General features: G+C 45.6%; 3 protein-coding genes across 3 annotated transcripts in view; 1 reads left to right on the forward strand and 2 right to left on the reverse strand.

Moving 5' to 3' along the window:
- LOC134328786 (uncharacterized) overlaps positions 1–18,766 on the forward strand; it is a 765,451-nt gene that overhangs the window by 191,362 nt on the left and 555,323 nt on the right. The window lies entirely within an intron of this gene.
- LOC134328810 (histone H1-like) overlaps positions 1–18,766 on the reverse strand; it is a 52,516-nt gene that overhangs the window by 7,873 nt on the left and 25,877 nt on the right. The gene's annotated exons all lie outside the window — the stretch shown is intronic.
- Positions 15,910–18,766, reverse strand: part of LOC134329498 (zinc finger protein 420-like) — a 150,033-nt gene continuing 147,176 nt past the window's right edge. Inside the window, exon 4 of the mRNA XM_063010785.1 lies at positions 15,910–17,373. Coding sequence (XP_062866855.1) covers positions 16,167–17,373 — 1,207 coding nt within the window. The 3' untranslated portion in view covers positions 15,910–16,166. The remainder of the gene's footprint in view (positions 17,374–18,766) is intronic.

Below are 18,766 nucleotides of genomic sequence, written 5' to 3' on the forward strand. Positions count from 1 at the left end.
TCTACAGAATGTCAAGAGGCATTCGAGTCTCTGAAACTTGACATCGTGACAAGTGTCACTCTGGCCCATCCTAACTTCAATGAGCCTTTCATTTTGGCTGTGGACGCTTCATTTGATGGAATCGGAGCTGTCCTCTCTCAAATGTCACCTGGTGCAAAAATAGCTAGACCCGTGGCTTTTGTGAGTAAAACACTGTCCAGATCTCAGATTAACTACCCTGCACATAGGCTTGAATTTCTTGCGCTAAAATGGGCGATTTGTGACAAATTTAGCCATTGGCTAAAAGGCAGACACTTCATAGTTTGGACTGACAACAACCCCTTGACATATATTCTGACCAAACCTCGACTTGACGCATGTGAACAATGGTGGATATCTAAGCTTGCTTCCTACAGCTTTGACCTGAAGTACATACCTAGTCCCAAGAATGTTGTTGCTGATGCCTTAGATCGGGAGCCATTTGTTCAGTCGTGCGTCAGTCATCGCCTGGTATCAGAGCCCTATACTGCTCTTCTCAACCAAGTTAATGGTGTGAGTGGTGGAACTGTCCAAGACGCCTTCAGGTTCTCCAACAACTGTCAAGTGGTTCAGAACTCAAGTGATAATTCAGCTGAAGGGATGGTGGATGAACCTACACTGCCTGTTGCAGAGGGCTCAATAGCAGCAGGTGAGATTGATGCCTTGTTCAGTGCACAGTGTACTGGTGGTGTGAGTCAAATGATTGGAACAGGCCCAAATGTTCCTACACTTCAGAAGGAAGATCCGAGCACTACTCTTCCACAAAGCCGACTGCTCACTATGCAAGAGCAAGATGGCGCTATAGGCAGAGCCATGTTTTACGGGCAGAGACACAAGCGTCCCACCAAGCGTGAGCGAGCTGCTGAGCCTCGTAGTGCCATCAAGCTTCTTAGACATTGGAAGAAATTTACCATTAGGAATGGTATGTTGTATAAGACAAGAAAAGACCATCGCACAAACAAGAAGCTTTTCCTGTTTGTAGTCCCTGACTCTTTGAAACAAGAGGTTCTACGTGGCCTACATGATGCAGCGGGTCACCAAGGTCAGTCTCGCACACTGTCCCTAGCCAGGCAAAGATTTTTTTGGAGTGGCATGGAGCGTGATGTTATAAACCATGTTAAGTCCTGTGACCGATGCATTGTGGGAAAGACACCAGAACCACATGCTTGTGCTCCACTCACAAACATCACTACCACTGAGCCAGTGGAACTAGTCTGCATAGACTTTTGGACTGCAGAGCAAGGTAATAAGTCTGTGGATGTGCTTGTCGTTACAGATCACTTTTCCAAGATGGCACACGCTTTTCCTTGCAAGAACCAATCTGCTAAACAAGTTGCACGGCGTCTTTGGAATGACTTCTTTCTCGTTTATGGTTTTCCAAAGCGCATTCATTCTGACCAAGGTGCCAATTTCGAAAGCAAACTCATAAAAGAACTACTTGAGATGGCTGGAGTTCAAAAGTCACACACAACGCCTTATCATCCTATGGGGAATGGCATTACAGAAAGATTTAACAGGACACTTGGCAATATGATAAGGTCTTTGCCTTCACAGTCCAAAGCAAAGTGGCCCAACATGCTGAATCTTTTGACTTTCTGTTACAACTGCACAGAACACGAAACCACTGGGTTTGCGCCATTCTATCTTATGTTTGGGAGGATTCCTAGACTTCCCATTGACGTCATGTTTCAGCATGCCTTTGACAGCAATGGTGACATAGTCAGTCATCTTGAGTTTGTGACTCATCTAAAGAGAGACTTGCATGAGGCAGCTCAAATTGTGCAAAAGAACACCGTCAAAGAGCAGACACGTCATGCTAAGCTGTATGACAAGAAGGTGAAAGGTTCTCCCTTGGCAGTTGGGGATAGAGTGCTTCTTGCCAACAGAGGTGAAAGAGGGAAGCGTAAGATTGCAGACAAATGGGAGTCAACCCCATATGAAGTCATGTCTGTGAGACCAGCCATCAATGTCTACAGAGTTAGAGATTCTCTGACAGGCAAAGAAAAGGTTGTACACAGGAACCTTATGCTACCTGTTAATTTCTTACCTCTGGATGGTAATGTAGATGCGCAGTCTGATGATAAGACTTCCATTAATGAACAAGATGCTGCTGTGCCTAATGAGGTAGAAGGAAGCGGTGATCGTACAATGTCATGGCTCATGCAATGTGATGATGATGGTGAATCACATGTGAATGATGACACAGAGCGTCAGTGCTTACCAGACCAACTCGATGAAGCACCTGACACAGCGTCTTCCTTTGACTCTTCACTTAGTATTTCTAACCAGTCAGCTAGCAGTCATCATAGTGTTGACAATGTTAACAACTCGCCTCAGTCATCCCTTGTTTCTCTTGATCACGTTCAGTCACATTCAGACACATCACACTCTCAGGAACTTGTGATCTGCACACAGCCTACTACAGCTTGCACTAGGGTTGGTAGAATCGTTAGACCTCCCAATCGTCTTATTTGTGAGATTTTTAGCTTTGCATAGCTCGAATTCTACTGTCAGTACTTTGTTTACTTTTACAGTACTTTGTTTACTTTTCTGAAGGATGTACTTTCAGTATATATCAGTATATATCTCCGGTTTTGGGTACGCTGTGCGCTTGTGTTGCTGCCGCTCCATTTTCGGTTTCTCATAGCTGGATTTTCTTTTCTTTTTTTCTTTTTTTCACTCTTTTTCGGATATTTCTCAGTTTTTTTTGCTGTTTTTCATGTAGCTTGGTACTTAACGGCGATACCGCTGTGATACCGCTGCCGCTACTGTTTGTTTACGTGGGCATGCTGCTATTTCGTGCGGCTGAAGTAGCGGCTGAAGTAGCGGCTGAAGTAGCAGTTCTACCAGTTTTACCAGCTATAGCCCTTTTATTTTTCATCTCTGCTGCAACTGACATCATCTGATGACCACTGCTACCTGCTGAGTAGCCAGCTGCTGCGCTTCCTCTCAGTTAACCTCGCCGGTGACTGTGCTTGGCTGTCTGGCTGCGAGCCTTCTCCTAGGACGTCCTGCATAAGCCTCAACTGTGGTGAGTGGGTCATCTCTCGTTCACTCGTTTGTGTGCTGTCAGCTTTCCCTCAGTTATATCGCTAGCTGAGCGACTGTTTGATTGTATGTGGGTACTTGCCACTAGGTCGGCTAACGTAGTTTTTCCAGATTTTGCCATCAGCTACTTTCACCTGTGTAGTGTGACTGTGAGGTTGTGCTGCTGCTGCAAACTCTTTTTTGCTTAATTTCTGTTTTGAACTGTTATTTTGGCTACTGACCTTTCATATATGGTGCATTATGCCATCTGCTGGCTTTATGCTCTTCGCCATCTCCGTTTTTTCATTGTTTGGTCACTCCATTGCAATTCTTGGAATCCCAGACTGCAATAACTACGCTGCTTCCTCCGATGGCTACTTCCATGTTTATTCTTCAACTGAACTTCTTCACCTACGATCCTGCTATCACCTTGATTCTGCAACTTATAGCTTCTGCCGTAGTATTGGAATTCTACGGCGCCCACGCTATATTCATCGCGGCCGTAGGAGGCATCACTCTCAACGTGCGACCCTGTTTCACAGCTATCAATCTTCTGTCTCGGCTATTCCAGTCATCTGGTCTACGGTTCGCCGGCCTAAGAAGAGCTCCAAGTGGTCATCGCAGCGTGCGGCTCCGAGGGTCCTTCGCGAGTTTCCTCGATCTGCCACATCCTCGTCACCGCATATACCCTCCCAGTCCACAACATCCCAAAATAGACTGTTTACCCTCGCACTTTTCAACTGTCGATCACTTTCGGACAAAGCTGCCTTAATCTGTGATCGCATTGCTCATTACCATGTTGATCTCCTGTTCCTCACCGAGACTTGGCAATTGCCAGACGAATACTTTCATCTGAACATTGCTACACCATCTGGTTTTAGACATTTCTCGTCACCAAGATTAACTGGTAGGGGGGGAGGTCTAGCTGTGTTTTTTCCTAACAGTGTCAATGTAAGGCTATGCGAGTCCCAGTTGGTCTCGTCTTTCGAGTACATGATCGTTAAGATCCTCGGTCGTATCACAACATATATAGTATTGGTATACCGTCCTCCCAAGAACTCTATCTCTGTATTTATGTCTGAGCTGGCTGAAGTTCTAAATTTCATCAGTGCAACCTCTACTTCCATAGTCCTGTTGGGTGACTTTAACATACATCTCGACGTTAACTCTTCCCCCGCTGCAGACTTTTTGTCACTGTTGAATTGTTTTGATCTCCAGCAGTATGTAACTTTTCCAACACATAAACAAGGCCACATTTTAGATCTCATATGTGCAACTGGCAATGTTGTCAGTAATGTGTCTGGTCATATTACTGGTGTCTCTGACCATCTTTTTATTACTTTCTGTCTCTCTCTTCCTATTACCAAATCCTCTCCGAAGACATTAATTTCCTATCGAAATTATTCTGCTATCAGTCCTCAATCCCTCATGGCTACTCTGGAACACTCAAACTTTACCAGTATTACTTCTGTATGCTTACTGGTGGAGGCTGTCTCACTTTACCATCAATCGATCGCATCTGCCATTGAGGTCCTAGCTCCGGTGAAAACCAGGTATGTTCCACGGTCCCACTCCTCTCCCTGGTTCTCCCCGGAACTACGTGTATTAAAAACTACTGGTAGACGGTTAGAGCGTCTATACAGGAAAACCAGGTCATCCGTGCATTCCATTGCTTTTTCTGCTCACCTAGACAAATATAAAGCGGCACTTAATGCTGCTCGAACTACTTACCTTACTGATAAATTTAAGATAGCAGGACAAGACCCCTCTCACTTATTTTCTACTGTCAAGAGGCTACTGCATCCCCCATCTGACTCTTCTCCCGCTTCACGGGAGCTTTGTAATTCTTTTTTGACATTTTTTGAGGATAAGGTCTCTACTATTTATAAGACTTTATCAAATTCTACAAATCAAACTCCGTTTACTGTTCCTTCACTCTCTTCTCCTAGTTCTCTGTCATCTTTCACTGCTGTCGATTCTTCTGCTATTTTAAAGATCTTGGCCGCTTCAAAGCCCACTACCTCATTTCTTGACCCCGCTCCTACTTATCTTCTGAAATCCTGTGACTCGCTCTTAGCTGCTCCTATCTGTCATCTTGTCAATCTCTCACTCTCTTCTGGTTCTGTCCCTTCTGATCTTAAAACTGCCGCTGTCACTCCCATCCTAAAGAAACCGGGTCTGGACAGATCTGTGTTAAACAACTTCAGACCAATCTCGAATCCTCCATTCCTTTCTAAGGTTCTCGAAAAAGTCGTAGCTTCTCAGCTTCTTGACTTTATGAGCACAAATAATCTGTTTGAAACTTTCCAGTCAGGTTTTCGTTCCCAACACAGTTCTGAGACTGCTCTACTCTATGTGCTGAACGATCTAATACGTTCCTCGGACTCTGGTTTTGTCTCGTCTCTTCTTCTTCTAGATCTCTCTGCTGCCTTCGATACGGTTAACCACAACATCCTTCTGTCTCGTCTGTCTGATATTGGGATTTCTGGCATTGTACTCTCCTGGTTCAAATCCTATCTATCTGACAGGCATTTTTTCATTCGCTTGGATAATCATGTTTCCGACACTGCTTTGGTGAAACAAGGGGTACCGCAAGGCTCTGTACTGGGGCCTCTTCTTTTCATTATTTATATCATTCCACTTGGTTCCATCATACGCAGACATGGTCTTAACTTTCACTGCTACGCAGACGATACCCAACTCTACCTTGCCTTCAAACCATCCATCTCTTTTCCTCCCGCCTCGCTCACCTTGTGTATCCAGGAACTTCAATCCTGGCTGCATTCAAATTTCTTGCTGCTTAATCCCCTTAAAACTGAGCTTCTTTACGTGGGAACTAAAACTTCACTTTCCTCTTTCACAAACTCTCCCCTCCTCATTGGGAATGTTTCCATCACACCTTCCAGCTGTGTACACAATCTTGGTGTCCTGTTTGACCCTCTGCTTTCATTCGGTCCTCATGTGAAATCACTATCCAAATCAGCCTTCCTTCAGCTTCGCATTATTACTCGTCTCCGTCCATATCTTTCATTTGAGGTGGCGGAAACACTGATACACGCTTTTGTCACCAGCCGTTTGGACTACTGCAATTCTTTATTGCACGGACTTCCCGCCAAAACCCTCCGTCCCCTGCAAACCATACAAAATGCAGCTGCTCGGGTCCTGACATTTACCCGAAAGTTTGACCACATCACCCCTGTTTTGGAAGAACTACATTGGCTGCCAATTTCCATGCGCATTAAATATAAAATTCTGGTCATGACTTTTAAAGCACTTCATGGTCTCGCTCCCGCCTATCTTACTAAACTCCTCACACGCCACACACCATCACGCAGACTAAGGTCATCAGACAAAAATCAGCTCTCTGTTCCTAGATTTAGGATGTCCACTATGGGTGGCAGGTCCTTCAGCGTTGCCGCCCCAACACTCTGGAACTCTCTGCCCTCGACTCTTCGCTCTATTTCTTCTCTTTCTGCTTTCAAGTTTTAGTTCAAGAGGTGTATAGGGCATCTTTTGTGTCTGTGTTGAGTAAGGGGCTAGGTACCACTTCTTGCTCACACACTCCTTTAAGGAGAATTTTTCTAATTGACTTGCAAACAGATATGTTCCATAGTGTACACATTTTGTTGTATTTCTTTCTTTCGTCAGTTATGTCACGACAGTTTTTTTTCTCTCGCTTTGTCATAATGTTTCACCCATTTGCCAGAATTTCAGGCGGGTGTATGTAACAGTGTAAAAAGATGCTTATGTTTATGTGTATAGTTATGAAATTCTTGCAAATGAGTTTAGCGCCATCTTTTGGTCACATGCCGCCAGCACGTTTTTCTATATAACCAGTTGAATGCTGGGAGATCCACAGCAGATAGACGGAGCAGTGCTGTGGGCTGGCTGATCATTCTTTGTAATATCTATGTGGTTGCTGAACTCATTGCAGGCAGATGAATAAAGAAACCCTTCATCCACCAACCAGTGTCATGTGATAAAGGACAGGACGAGACACTAAAGGTCACACACGCACGCGTGCACTCAGGTGACACAGTCTTTTCCCGATCGTGTATTAAATCCGTTATCTGATATACAATCTAGCGCACTGTGTAGGGAACATAAATCAATTGTCTAATATACTGTCTAGTGCTCTAAGTAGGAAACATAAATCTATGACCGAATATACAATTTAGTGCACTATGTAGGGAACATAATTAATTATGTAATCCACTATCTAGTGCACTATGTAAGGAACACAAATCATCATCTAGTTATACTTTCTAGTGCACTATGTAGTGAAAATGGATTCGTTATCTAATACACTATCTAGTGCACTTTGTAGGGAACATAAATTCATATCTAAAATACTACATAGTGCACTATGTAGGGAACATAAATCCGTTATCTGATATACAATTTAGTGCACTATATAGGGAACCTAAATCCGTTAAATAATGCGCTACCTAAAACATTATGTAAAAAACATAAGTCTATTATCTAGTACACTATCTAGTGTAAGCACTAAGTAAGGAACATAAATTCTTTTCTAATATACAATCTAGTGCACTATGTAGGGAACATAAATCTATTATCTTGCACACGATCTGTTATGATATGGGGGTTTGAGAAAACCCGTAACGTAGGGGAACCCAAGTATGGATGCACAAAAAGGAGCGAGAACTAAAGTTGACAATGAATATTTATTAGATTCAGACAAACAGGGGAAATGGTGATAGGTCCAAACAGAGGACACTGAAGCGGCTGGAGCAATACTGTGGGTAAGAGGAGCTATGATCTGAGTCCAGGAATAAGAGGGGTTGGTGTCCAACACTGTCCAGAGCTTAGGCAGAACAAACAGTGGCAGTGGGAGAAGAACCAGGGTCACAGGAGCTAGGAGCCAAGTCCAGGAACCAACAGGAGTGCAGGGGTGGTAGTGGAAGATGAACCAGGGTCGCAGGAGCTAGGAGCCAAGTCCAGGAACCAACAGGAAAGCCAGATGATGAATGGATCGCTGGGCTAGAATCAACCGGGAAGAAAAACAACAACGTTGAAAAATAGTTTGAACAGCAACAAGATAATGTCCTTTAAAAAGAGAGATCAGCTCAGGAGTCAGGTGTCACTGTACCGCGGTGACAAGCAGACAATCTGGCGATGCGTGGTGGAAAAGCCGGCGTTTATAAGCGGTAGCTGATTAGATGGAAAATGAGGTACAGGTGAGTGAGGTCCGCCCTCCAGCGATCCATTGGCTGGCTTCCACTGCAATTTCTGGGGACAGTACCCCTCCAAGCCGCTGGGGGGAGAAGGAAGCCGGGCAGGCAAAAACACACACACATATCTAACAAGAACAAAAAGCGAAAGTCCGAAATAAACTTTAACGAAAAATAAAACGGAGGATAACAGAACTAACAAAGTACACAAGCGGAAAATACAAATGAAAATATAACCATAGAAAACGAAAGTAACAAGGTAAGAGCGGATTATAACAGTACCCCCCCCTTAACGACCGCCTCCAGGCGGCCTACCGGGTCCATTAGGATTTCGGAGGTGGAACTCCCGGATCAGGTTGGTGTCGAGGATGGCAGATCGGGGAATCCAGGAACGTTCCTCCAGTCCGTAGCCCTCCCAATCTACCAAGTACTGAAGGCCTCGGCCTCGCCTCCGAACCTCCAGCAATCGGCGGACCGTGTATGCCGGATGGCCGTCGACGAGCCGGGCAGGTGGTGGGGGGTCGGAAGGAGGGCTCAGGGTGGAGGAGGCCACTGGTTTGAGCTGAGAGATGTGGAATGTGGGATGGATGCGCATGTGGCGGGGGAGTCGTAAACGCACAGACGTGGGGTTAATAATCCTCTCAATGACGTAGGGGCCGATGTAGCGGGGGGAGAGTTTCTTGGATACCGAGCGGAGGGGAATATTCGTGGTAGATAGCCATACGACCTGACCGGGAGCGTAGGGGGGGCCAGGTCTCCGATGGCGGTCTGCCGACCGGCGGTTGTTGTCACGAGTCCGGAGGAGAGCAGCCCGGGTGGTCTTCCAGACTCTTCGGCACCTACGGAGATGTTGCTCAATGGAGGGAACTGCCACGTCTGCTTCCTGCTCGGGGAACAACGGGGGCTGATAGCCTAGGGAGGCCTCAAAGGGGGAAAAACCTGTGGCGGACGAGATCAGGGTGTTGTGGGCGTACTCGATCCAAGCTAGGTGGGAGCTCCAACCCCTGGGGTTGCGGGCGGCCATGCATCGTAGGGCGGCTTCCAAGCTCTGATTTGCCCTCTCCGCCTGTCCATTGGACTGAGGGTGGAAGCCAGACGAGAGGCTGACCGTCGCGCCCAAGGCTCTGCAGAAAGCCCTCCAGACCTGGGAGGTAAACTGGGGCCCACGGTCCGACACAATGTCCGTAGGGATCCCATGCACGCGAAACACCAGGTTAACTAATAGCTCCGCCGTTTGGAAGGCTGTGGGGAGTTTGGGCAGGGCCGCAAAGTGCACAGCCTTGGAGAACCGGTCCACCATGGTTAGAATCACCGTATTCCCGCTTGACTCAGGTAGACCGGTGACAAAATCTAACGCTATGTGGGACCATGGGCGACCCGGGACTGGAAGTGGATGTAGTAACCCTGCTGGAGGTTGGTGGGAGGACTTGTTACGTGCGCATGTCGTGCAAGCGGCCACAAACTCCTTGACATCAGCCTCCATGGATGGCCACCAAAAGTGTCTCCTTAACAGCGACAGTGTGCGGCTAACACCAGGATGGCAGGCAATGCGGGAGCCATGGGCCCACTGCAAGGCAGGGGAGCGAGCTGTGGTAGGGACGAAAAGACAGGCATGGGGTCCTGACCTGGGATCTGGTTCCTGCGCCTGGGCCTCAGTGACAATCCTGCGAATGTCCCATGTGAGTAATCCAATGACCCGGCTGGGTGGAAGAATGGTTGTCGAACTGGCTGGAGTTTCCTCTGTGGAGTATTGACGAGATAGGGCATCCGGTTTGATATTGCGTGATCCGGGCCGGTAGGTCATAGCAAAGTCAAACCGACTAAAAAAAAGTGCCCACCTTGCTTGTCGGGAGTTTAGCCTCTTTGCCGCCTGGATGTAGGACAGGTTTTTATGATCCGTCCAAACGATAAAAGGCTGAGCGCTCCCCTCCAGCCAGTGTCTCCACTCCTCCAGGGCCAGTTTCACTGCCAACAGCTCACGGTCACCCACATCATAGTTGGCCTCCGCTGGGGATAAGCGACGGGAGAAAAAGGCACATGGGTGTAAACGGTTCTCGGGCCCCGCTCGCTGGGATAGGACAGCTCCCACCCCCGTGTCCGATGCATCGACCTCAACGATGAACTGCCTGTCGGGATCTGGTTGAATGAGGATGGGGGCTGAAGTAAATAGGGCCTTGAGATGGGAGAAAGCTTCGTCGGCCTCTGGGGGCCAGGTGAAAGGGATCTTGGTGGAGGTAAGGCGAGTGATGGGTGCTGCGACCTGGCTGTAATTACGGATGAACCGCCGGTAAAAGTTGGCAAAACCAAGGAAGCGTTGGAGCTCCTTACGTGAGGTGGGTGTAGGCCACTCAGTTACCGCACGAATCTTGTGGGGGTCGGCCCTAACCTGGCCGCGCTCAAGAATCACCCCCAGGAATTCCACAGAGTCCACCTGAAATTCACACTTTTCAGCCTTGACGAAAAGTTTGTTTTCTAGGAGCCGTGAGAGGACCTGGCGAACATGAGCGCTATGTTCCTCCAGTGACCTGGAAAAGATGAGAATGTCATCAATGTACACGAAGACAAACCGGTTGAGGTAGTCCCTGAGAACATCGTTTACCAATGCCTGAAACACCCCTGGGGCATTACACAACCCAAAAGGCATAACAAGATATTCAAAGTGTCCCAATGGGGTGTTGAATGCTGTCTTCCATTCGTCGCCTTCCCGGATTCGTACCAGATGATAAGCGTTACGTAGGTCAAGCTTGGTAAAGATGGTGGCGCCCTGCAGTGGGTCAAAGGCAGAGGAAATCAAGGGCAGGGGGTAACGGTTCTTCACTGTGATTTGATTAAGGCCCCGGTAATCGATACACGGCCGTAAGGTTTTGTCCTTCTTCTCCACAAAGAAGAACCCCGCCCCCAAGGGAGAGGACGATGGGCGGATGATCCCCGCGGCAAGAGAGTCGGAAATGTAGGTTTCCATGGCGCTCCTTTCAGCCCGAGAGATGTTGTACAGCCGGCTGGTAGGCAGTGGAGCTCCAGGTAATAGATCGAGGGCACAGTCATAGGGTCGGTGGGGGGGTAGAGATTTGGCACGGTCTTTCCGAAAAACCTCACGGAGAAAATGATACTCCTGGGGAACGTTGGATAGGTCGGTGTCTTCTGTGTCAGGGGGAGTGTGAGTCGGATTTCCTGGCTGTGGGATGGCAGAGACCAGACAATTAGCATGACAAAAGTCGCTCCAGACCGCCACTCGTCCTAGGGCCCAGTCAATATGGGGATTATGGAGCGCTAACCAGGGGTAGCCCAGAACTAGGGGGGTCTGGGGAGCCTTGATTACAGCGAAAGAAAGGGTCTCCCGGTGATTACCCGAAAGAATAAGGGTCAAAGGTGTGGTGCGGTGGGTGACCCGAGCAATGACCCTTCCATCCAGGGCACACGCGGTGACCGGGGGATCGAGGGGTTCAAGGGTGCACCCTGTCTGGGCTGCCAGCCCCTCATCAAGCAAATTGTCCTCTGCACCCGAATCCACAAGGGCCTGGAGGGGAACTGAGCCGCCGTGCCAGCAGAGGGTGGCCCGAATCCGAAGGTGAAGTTCCCTGGGTGGTGGGGGTTGCTGAGAGTGGCCCGCCAGTACCCCCACGGCTACTGACGAGCCCTCTCTTTTGGTCGGGTAGGGCACACCTGCAAAATATGTCCCACCTCGCCACAATACAAACACTGCCCGGTTCTGAAGCGACGAGCCCGCTCCTCGGGGGTGAGCCTAGCACGCCCCAACTGCATCGGTTCAGGCTGTTGTATAGTGGATGAAGGCGTGCCAACAGGACTGCCAGAGGGCTCCAGGGGACAAAACAAGGAAACAGGTGGACGAGACCCTGGGCCAAGCCTGGCTGCCCCTTCGCGGCGCCGACCCCGGAGGCGGTTATCCAGGCGGATAGCCAGGGCGACCAGGGAATGAAGGTCAGGGTTTTCTTCCCTTACCGCCAACTCATCCCTCAGGGGTTCCATGAGGCCCCTTTGGAACGCCTCCCGAAGAGCCTCCTCATTCCACCCTGAGTCAGCAGCCAAGGTCCAAAACTCAATAGAATATTCTGCCACCGACCGGGAACCTTGGCGTAGGGAAAATAGGCGGGCTGAGGCACTTCCCGAGTGGTCTGGGTGGTCAAAGACAACCTTAAAACGGGTGAGGAAGTCAGAGAACGTCCCCCCCCGTGGGTCCTCTCGGGACTGAACCGCCTCAGCCCAAGAGAGTGCTCTGCCCCTAAGATGACCAATTATGAAGGCAACCTTACTAGCGTCAGTGGCAAATGTGGCGGGACGCTGACGAAAGATAGATTGGCACTGGAACAGGAAACCTCGGCACCTGTCCAAGTCCCCATGAAAGGGTTCGGGGTTGGGGATGGGTGTCTCCAAAGGGACCTCTGGGGCCCCAGGCTCTGTAGGAACAGCGGGTGACCCCAGAGGCACCTGGGGTTCAGCGAGAGGAACCGGCACTGGGGGGCTTAAACGGGCAACCTGTTGGGTAAGATCCGCGAGCCGCTGGGTGAGGGTGTCCAACATCTGGTTGTGCCGAGTCAGGACCATGCCCACAGTAAGGTCCTCGCCTGTTTGTGCATCCACGGGTTCCATGCTGGCCAGATTGTACTGTTATGATATGGGGGTTTGAGAAAACCCGTAACGTAGGGGAACCCAAGTATGGATGCACAAAAAGGAGCGAGAACTAAAGTTGACAATGAATATTTATTAGATTCAGACAAACAGGGGAAATGGTGATAGGTCCAAACAGAGGACACTGAAGCGGCTGGAGCAATACTGTGGGTAAGAGGAGCTATGATCTGAGTCCAGGAATAAGAGGGGTTGGTGTCCAACACTGTCCAGAGCTTAGGCAGAACAAACAGTGGCAGTGGGAGAAGAACCAGGGTCACAGGAGCTAGGAGCCAAGTCCAGGAACCAACAGGAGTGCAGGGGTGGTAGTGGAAGATGAACCAGGGTCGCAGGAGCTAGGAGCCAAGTCCAGGAACCAACAGGAAAGCCAGATGATGAATGGATCGCTGGGCTAGAATCAACCGGGAAGAAAAACAACAACGTTGAAAAATAGTTTGAACAGCAACAAGATAATGTCCTTTAAAAAGAGAGATCAGCTCAGGAGTCAGGTGTCACTGTACCGCGGTGACAAGCAGACAATCTGGCGATGCGTGGTGGAAAAGCCGGCGTTTATAAGCGGTAGCTGATTAGATGGAAAATGAGGTACAGGTGAGTGAGGTCCGCCCTCCAGCGATCCATTGGCTGGCTTCCACTGCAATTTCTGGGGACAGTACCCCTCCAAGCCGCTGGGGGGAGAAGGAAGCCGGGCAGGCAAAAACACACACACATATCTAACAAGAACAAAAAGCGAAAGTCCGAAATAAACTTTAACGAAAAATAAAACGGAGGATAACAGAACTAACAAAGTACACAAGCGGAAAATACAAATGAAAATATAACCATAGAAAACGAAAGTAACAAGGTAAGAGCGGATTATAACACGATCTAGTGCACTATGTAGTACACATTAATTTGACGCGAACAGTTAGCTTAGTAGCTCATTTAGCAGCTCCTAAAAGTTCTGTTATCACCCATATCCTTTGGTGTGTGCGAGAGGTTTTTTATGTTTTTTTGAGGAGGGGGGGGGGGGGGGGGGTTGTCTGATGTGCCAACATACCTGAGAAAAATGTTAATGTTTCCAATACATCTGAATATCAACAATACAATATCAATACAGAATATCAACAAACTACCAATGCTAAGTGTAATTAGCAATATAATATCAATATGGAGACTTTTTAACGAATGTACCAACAGAACTGAGGAAAATTTTATATCCTTGTAATGACGTCATTGATCACGCAGTCATCCCATCTGCACTTTACTTTTATACACAAGCACGCTACAAAAGCGAATTCAGCTCACCTAAAGATGCACACATTGCAGCTCATTGTGAGAGAGAAAGGAGAAGGTCTGTTCAGACGCCATAAATAGGACTGTGAATGTAAGTGATTCTGGTGGTAAAGAATCCCAGTAGTCCTGGTGAACATTTTCACCCAGCTTGTAAATATTGTATATATGTTTGTAAATAGTATTGAGTAACTTGGAGCACCTGTAAATAGTGAAAGTAAACACGTCTGGTTGGAACAGAAGTCCCTTGTGCAGTGGTTTTCCTCGCTCCTGTCCTTGACAGCTATGACTATGCAGTTCACAACATCACAATCCTCAATGGAGCTGAACACAGAATTCCAGTAATCAATCAATGCTAAGTGTAAAAATTGATATATTATGATATCACTAGCTGTTCACCCCTTCCCCAGCGTGAACGTGAAGGATGCATTGTGTGAAATATATGGAGCTATATAGGAATAAGGTTCAACATGTAGATATTTTATTAACAAACAAGTAATAACAAGCAAAATACATAAATGACCATATGAAAACATCAGATTGTACCAAACTAATTGTACCAAGTTATATAAGCCTAACCATGAAAATGTGTGAAAAAAGTTATATAAGTAACATCTGCGGCAACATATAAAAAAAATAATAAATTTTAATACATTTATTGACGCCTTTGAAAACACTCAAGGACACCTTACAATACAAAACATCTGTACATAATTAATGACAAAGATTAAGGGTAGGCTAGTTTAAAGAAGTACGTTTAAGGTATGTTTTGAAACTAGGGAATGAATCAATGGTGCGAATGTCAGGAGGGAGAGAGTTCCAGAGATGTGGGGCAGAGTAGCCCCAATAGTAGACAGACCAAAGGAGTAGATAATTGGAGGACAGATGAAGATCTGAGTGTACAGCAAGGAGTGTAGACATGAAGAAGATCAGAGAGATATGGAGGTGCTAAATTATGGAGGAGCTTTGAATGTAAGGAGGAGGATTTTAAATATGATGTGATACTGGACAGGAAGCCAGTGAAGCTGCTTGAGAACTGGAGTAACATGTTGAGTGGAAGGTTCTAGAGATAATACGAGGGGCAGAATTCTGAACTAACTGAAGTTTATGTATAGCTTTATGAGGTAGACCAAAAAGGAGAGAGTTACAATAATCAATTCGGGATGTGACCAGGGCATGAACAAGAACAGCAGCACTTCTAGGAGAAAGGAATGGACGTAGATGATTTATGATACGTAAATGGAAATAAGCAGATCGTGTGATATTGTTAATATGTGCATGAAATGAAAGATTGTGAGTGGAAGAAGAGACGAGTTCTCTATCATCACTGAGAATTTGTTAGAATTAGAAATAGAATATTTAAAAAATAACAGAGGCCCCAGGACAGAGCCCTGAGGGACACATAACAGGAGATGACTGTGAATGAAAGTTTCTGAGTTGAACATACTGTACACGTCCAGAAATGTATGAAGAAAACCAATCAAGCACAGTAAGTAAGCATCACTAAGACCAATAAATGCTAGCTGATCCAATATCTTTTTTTTTCCAATTCACTTCCACTATTAGCTGATAGCATTCACTTACATCAGGCTCTAAACCTCCTGGTTCTACCCATTATTCACTACACTACAGATAATCACATATTGTTTTTCAGTAATAGTTTAACCTAAAGATTTATACTTTTATTATTACTATTTTCTTTAATAATGTAATAAGTTAATAACTTAATAATTATGTAATTTTATGTTTTATGTGTTAAAAGTTCAATAAATATTTGAATGATTCAGAATATAGCGCTGTGAATTTGATTCCCTGAGTGAGAGAAATAATCGACCTAACAAACTGATCTGTTATAAATCTGGATTTCCTGGTAATTTCCCTAAAAACTGACAGTGGTGCCCTGTAATTAATTATTAGCTATTAATTTATTAATTTAGCTTGTTTGGTACAATCTGATATGTCACACTTGTGTCTAAACACTGATAAATGAGCAAAGCAGCTCCAACACTGACAGCATCATTTCTGTGAAATGTGAATGCACTGGTGTTTTTTAAGATATTCCTGTCTATTAAAGCTCTTCTTACACTCTGAGCACTGATATGGTTTTACTCCAGTGTGAATGCGCTGGTGTATTTTGAGAGTACTCTGTTGATTAAAACTCTTTCCACACTGTGAGCACTGATACAGTTTCTCTCCAGTGTGAATGTGCTGGTGTCCTTTGAGACCACTCTGGAACCTAAAGCTCTTTCCACACTGTGAGCATTGATACGGTTTCTCTCCAGTGTGAATGCGCTGGTGTATTTTGAGATTACTTTGTGTAATAAAACTCTTTCCACACTGTGAGCACTGATACGGTTTCTCTCCAGTGTGAATGCGCTGGTGTTTTTTGAGATCACTCTGTTCAATAAAACTCTTCCCACACTGTGAGCACTGATACGGTTTCTCTCCAGTGTGAATGCGCTGGTGTGATTTGAGATGACTCCGATAATTAAAACTCTTTCCACACTGTGAGCACTGATACGGTTTCTCCCTAGTGTAAATGTGCTGGTGTTTTTTAAGTTGACTCTGACAATAAAAACTCTTTCCACACTGTGAGCACTGATATGGTTTCTCTTCAGTGTGAATGTGCTGGTGTCTTTTAAGTTGACTCTGACAATAAAAACTCTTTCCACACTGTGAGCACTGATACGGTTTCTCTCCAGTGTGAATGCGCTGGTGTTCTTTGAGAGCACACTGTGTATTAAAACTCTTCCCACACTGTGAGCACTGATATGGTTTCTCTCCAGCGTGAATGCGCTGGTGTTTTTTGAGATTACTCTGTTGATTAAAACTCTTTCCACACTGTGAGCACTGATACGGTTTCTCTCCAGTGTGAATGCGCTGGTGTATTTTGAGAGCACTTTGATGATTAAAACTCTTTCCACACTGTGAGCACTGATACGGTTTCTCTCCAGTGTGAATGCGCTGGTGTATTTTAAGTTGACTCTGACAATTAAAACTCTTTCCACACTGTGAGCACTGAAATGGTTTCTCTTCAGTGTGAATGTGCTGGTGTCTTTTGAGTTGACTCTGACAATAAAAACTCTTTCCACACTGTGAGCACTGAAATGGTTTCACTCCAGTGTGAATGTGCTGGTGTTTTTTCAGATCATTTTGTTTATTAAAACGCTTTCCACACTCTGAGCACTGATATGGTTTCTCTCCAGTGTGAATGCGCTGGTGTCTTTTAAGAGCACCCCGGGTACTGAAGCTCTTCCCACACTGTGAGCAGACGTTTCCTTCTTCCTGTGTGGGACTGAGAGACGTGTTAATGCTGACAGTACCAGAGGACGTTTGCTGATTACTGGAGCTTCTGGTGGGCGTCAGATCCTCATGTTCAGTCTTAATCTTCACCAGAGTCTCATATTTAACATGGTTGCAGCTCTTGATGTGATTGTGGAGGTGATTTTGGGTTGTAGAGGAACGTGGACACGAGGAGCAGCAGAAATCCTTGTTCAGTTCTGAAGCAGAAAATAATCAAATACATTTATAACATTATAAATAATAAAATACATTTATAACATTATAAATAATCAAATACATTTATAACATAAATAATCAAATACATTTATAACATTATAAATCATCAAATACATTTATAACATTATAAATCATCAAATACATTTATAACATTATAAATAATCAAATACATTTATAACATTATAAATCATCAAATACATTTATAACATTATAAATAATAAAGATTGTTAGTAAATGTTAAACTGAGATCTGATGCTAAAGTCCTGTAACGTGATTCATCCTGTATTCATCATTTCCTGCTCACACTGATCTGCATGAGCACAATACAAGCTTTCACTGTATGATGCTTCATCCCAGCTGCCTCTGATTCTATTCAATCAAAATCTTATTTTACTCAAGATAAAAAATATCTTACTGAGTTCATCTTTATCTTCAGCTTCTTCCTTCTTCACAGATTTCATCTGGAAACCTCCACACTGTTGGTCCACTGGGGTGAGGTGTTCCTCAGGGATCGAGGTTCCTTCACCTGAAATTTCTTTGTTTTGTGAAGAAAAAAATAAGGTTGTTATTGTTGGTAGTAACGACCAACTTCTTCATTAAGCATTTAAGTTAGATCTAACAGACACGTACTTCTATACTATCTGTCAAAAAAGACGACCTATAAACCTTTGTTCACACAGGGTTTCAGCAGATTTAATAATAATAATAACAATACAACCCCAAATAAAAAAAAACTTGGAACAGTATGGAAAACAATAAAACACAGAGTTTCTTACACTGTCTTTGACTTTTATTTGATGTCAGACAGGATGCAGCTGAGATATTTCATCTTTTATCTGCTCAACTTCATTTCATTTATTAATAAACATCCATTCCTGCATTTCAGGTCTGAAACACAGTCCAAAAAAGGTTGAGACTGTTCTCTATTGGGGACAGGTCAGGACTGCAGGCAGGCCAGTCCAGTACCCGCACCCTCTTATTCCTCAGCCACGCCTTTGTAATGTGTGCAGCAGGTGGATTTGCATCGTCTTGTTAAAAAATGTTGGACATCCCTGGAAAAGACGACGTCTTGAAGGCAGCACATGTTGCTGATAACA

The sequence above is a fragment of the Trichomycterus rosablanca genome, chromosome 15, assembly GCF_030014385.1.
Source record: "Trichomycterus rosablanca isolate fTriRos1 chromosome 15, fTriRos1.hap1, whole genome shotgun sequence".
Classification (NCBI taxonomy): Eukaryota; Metazoa; Chordata; class Actinopteri; order Siluriformes; family Trichomycteridae; genus Trichomycterus; species Trichomycterus rosablanca.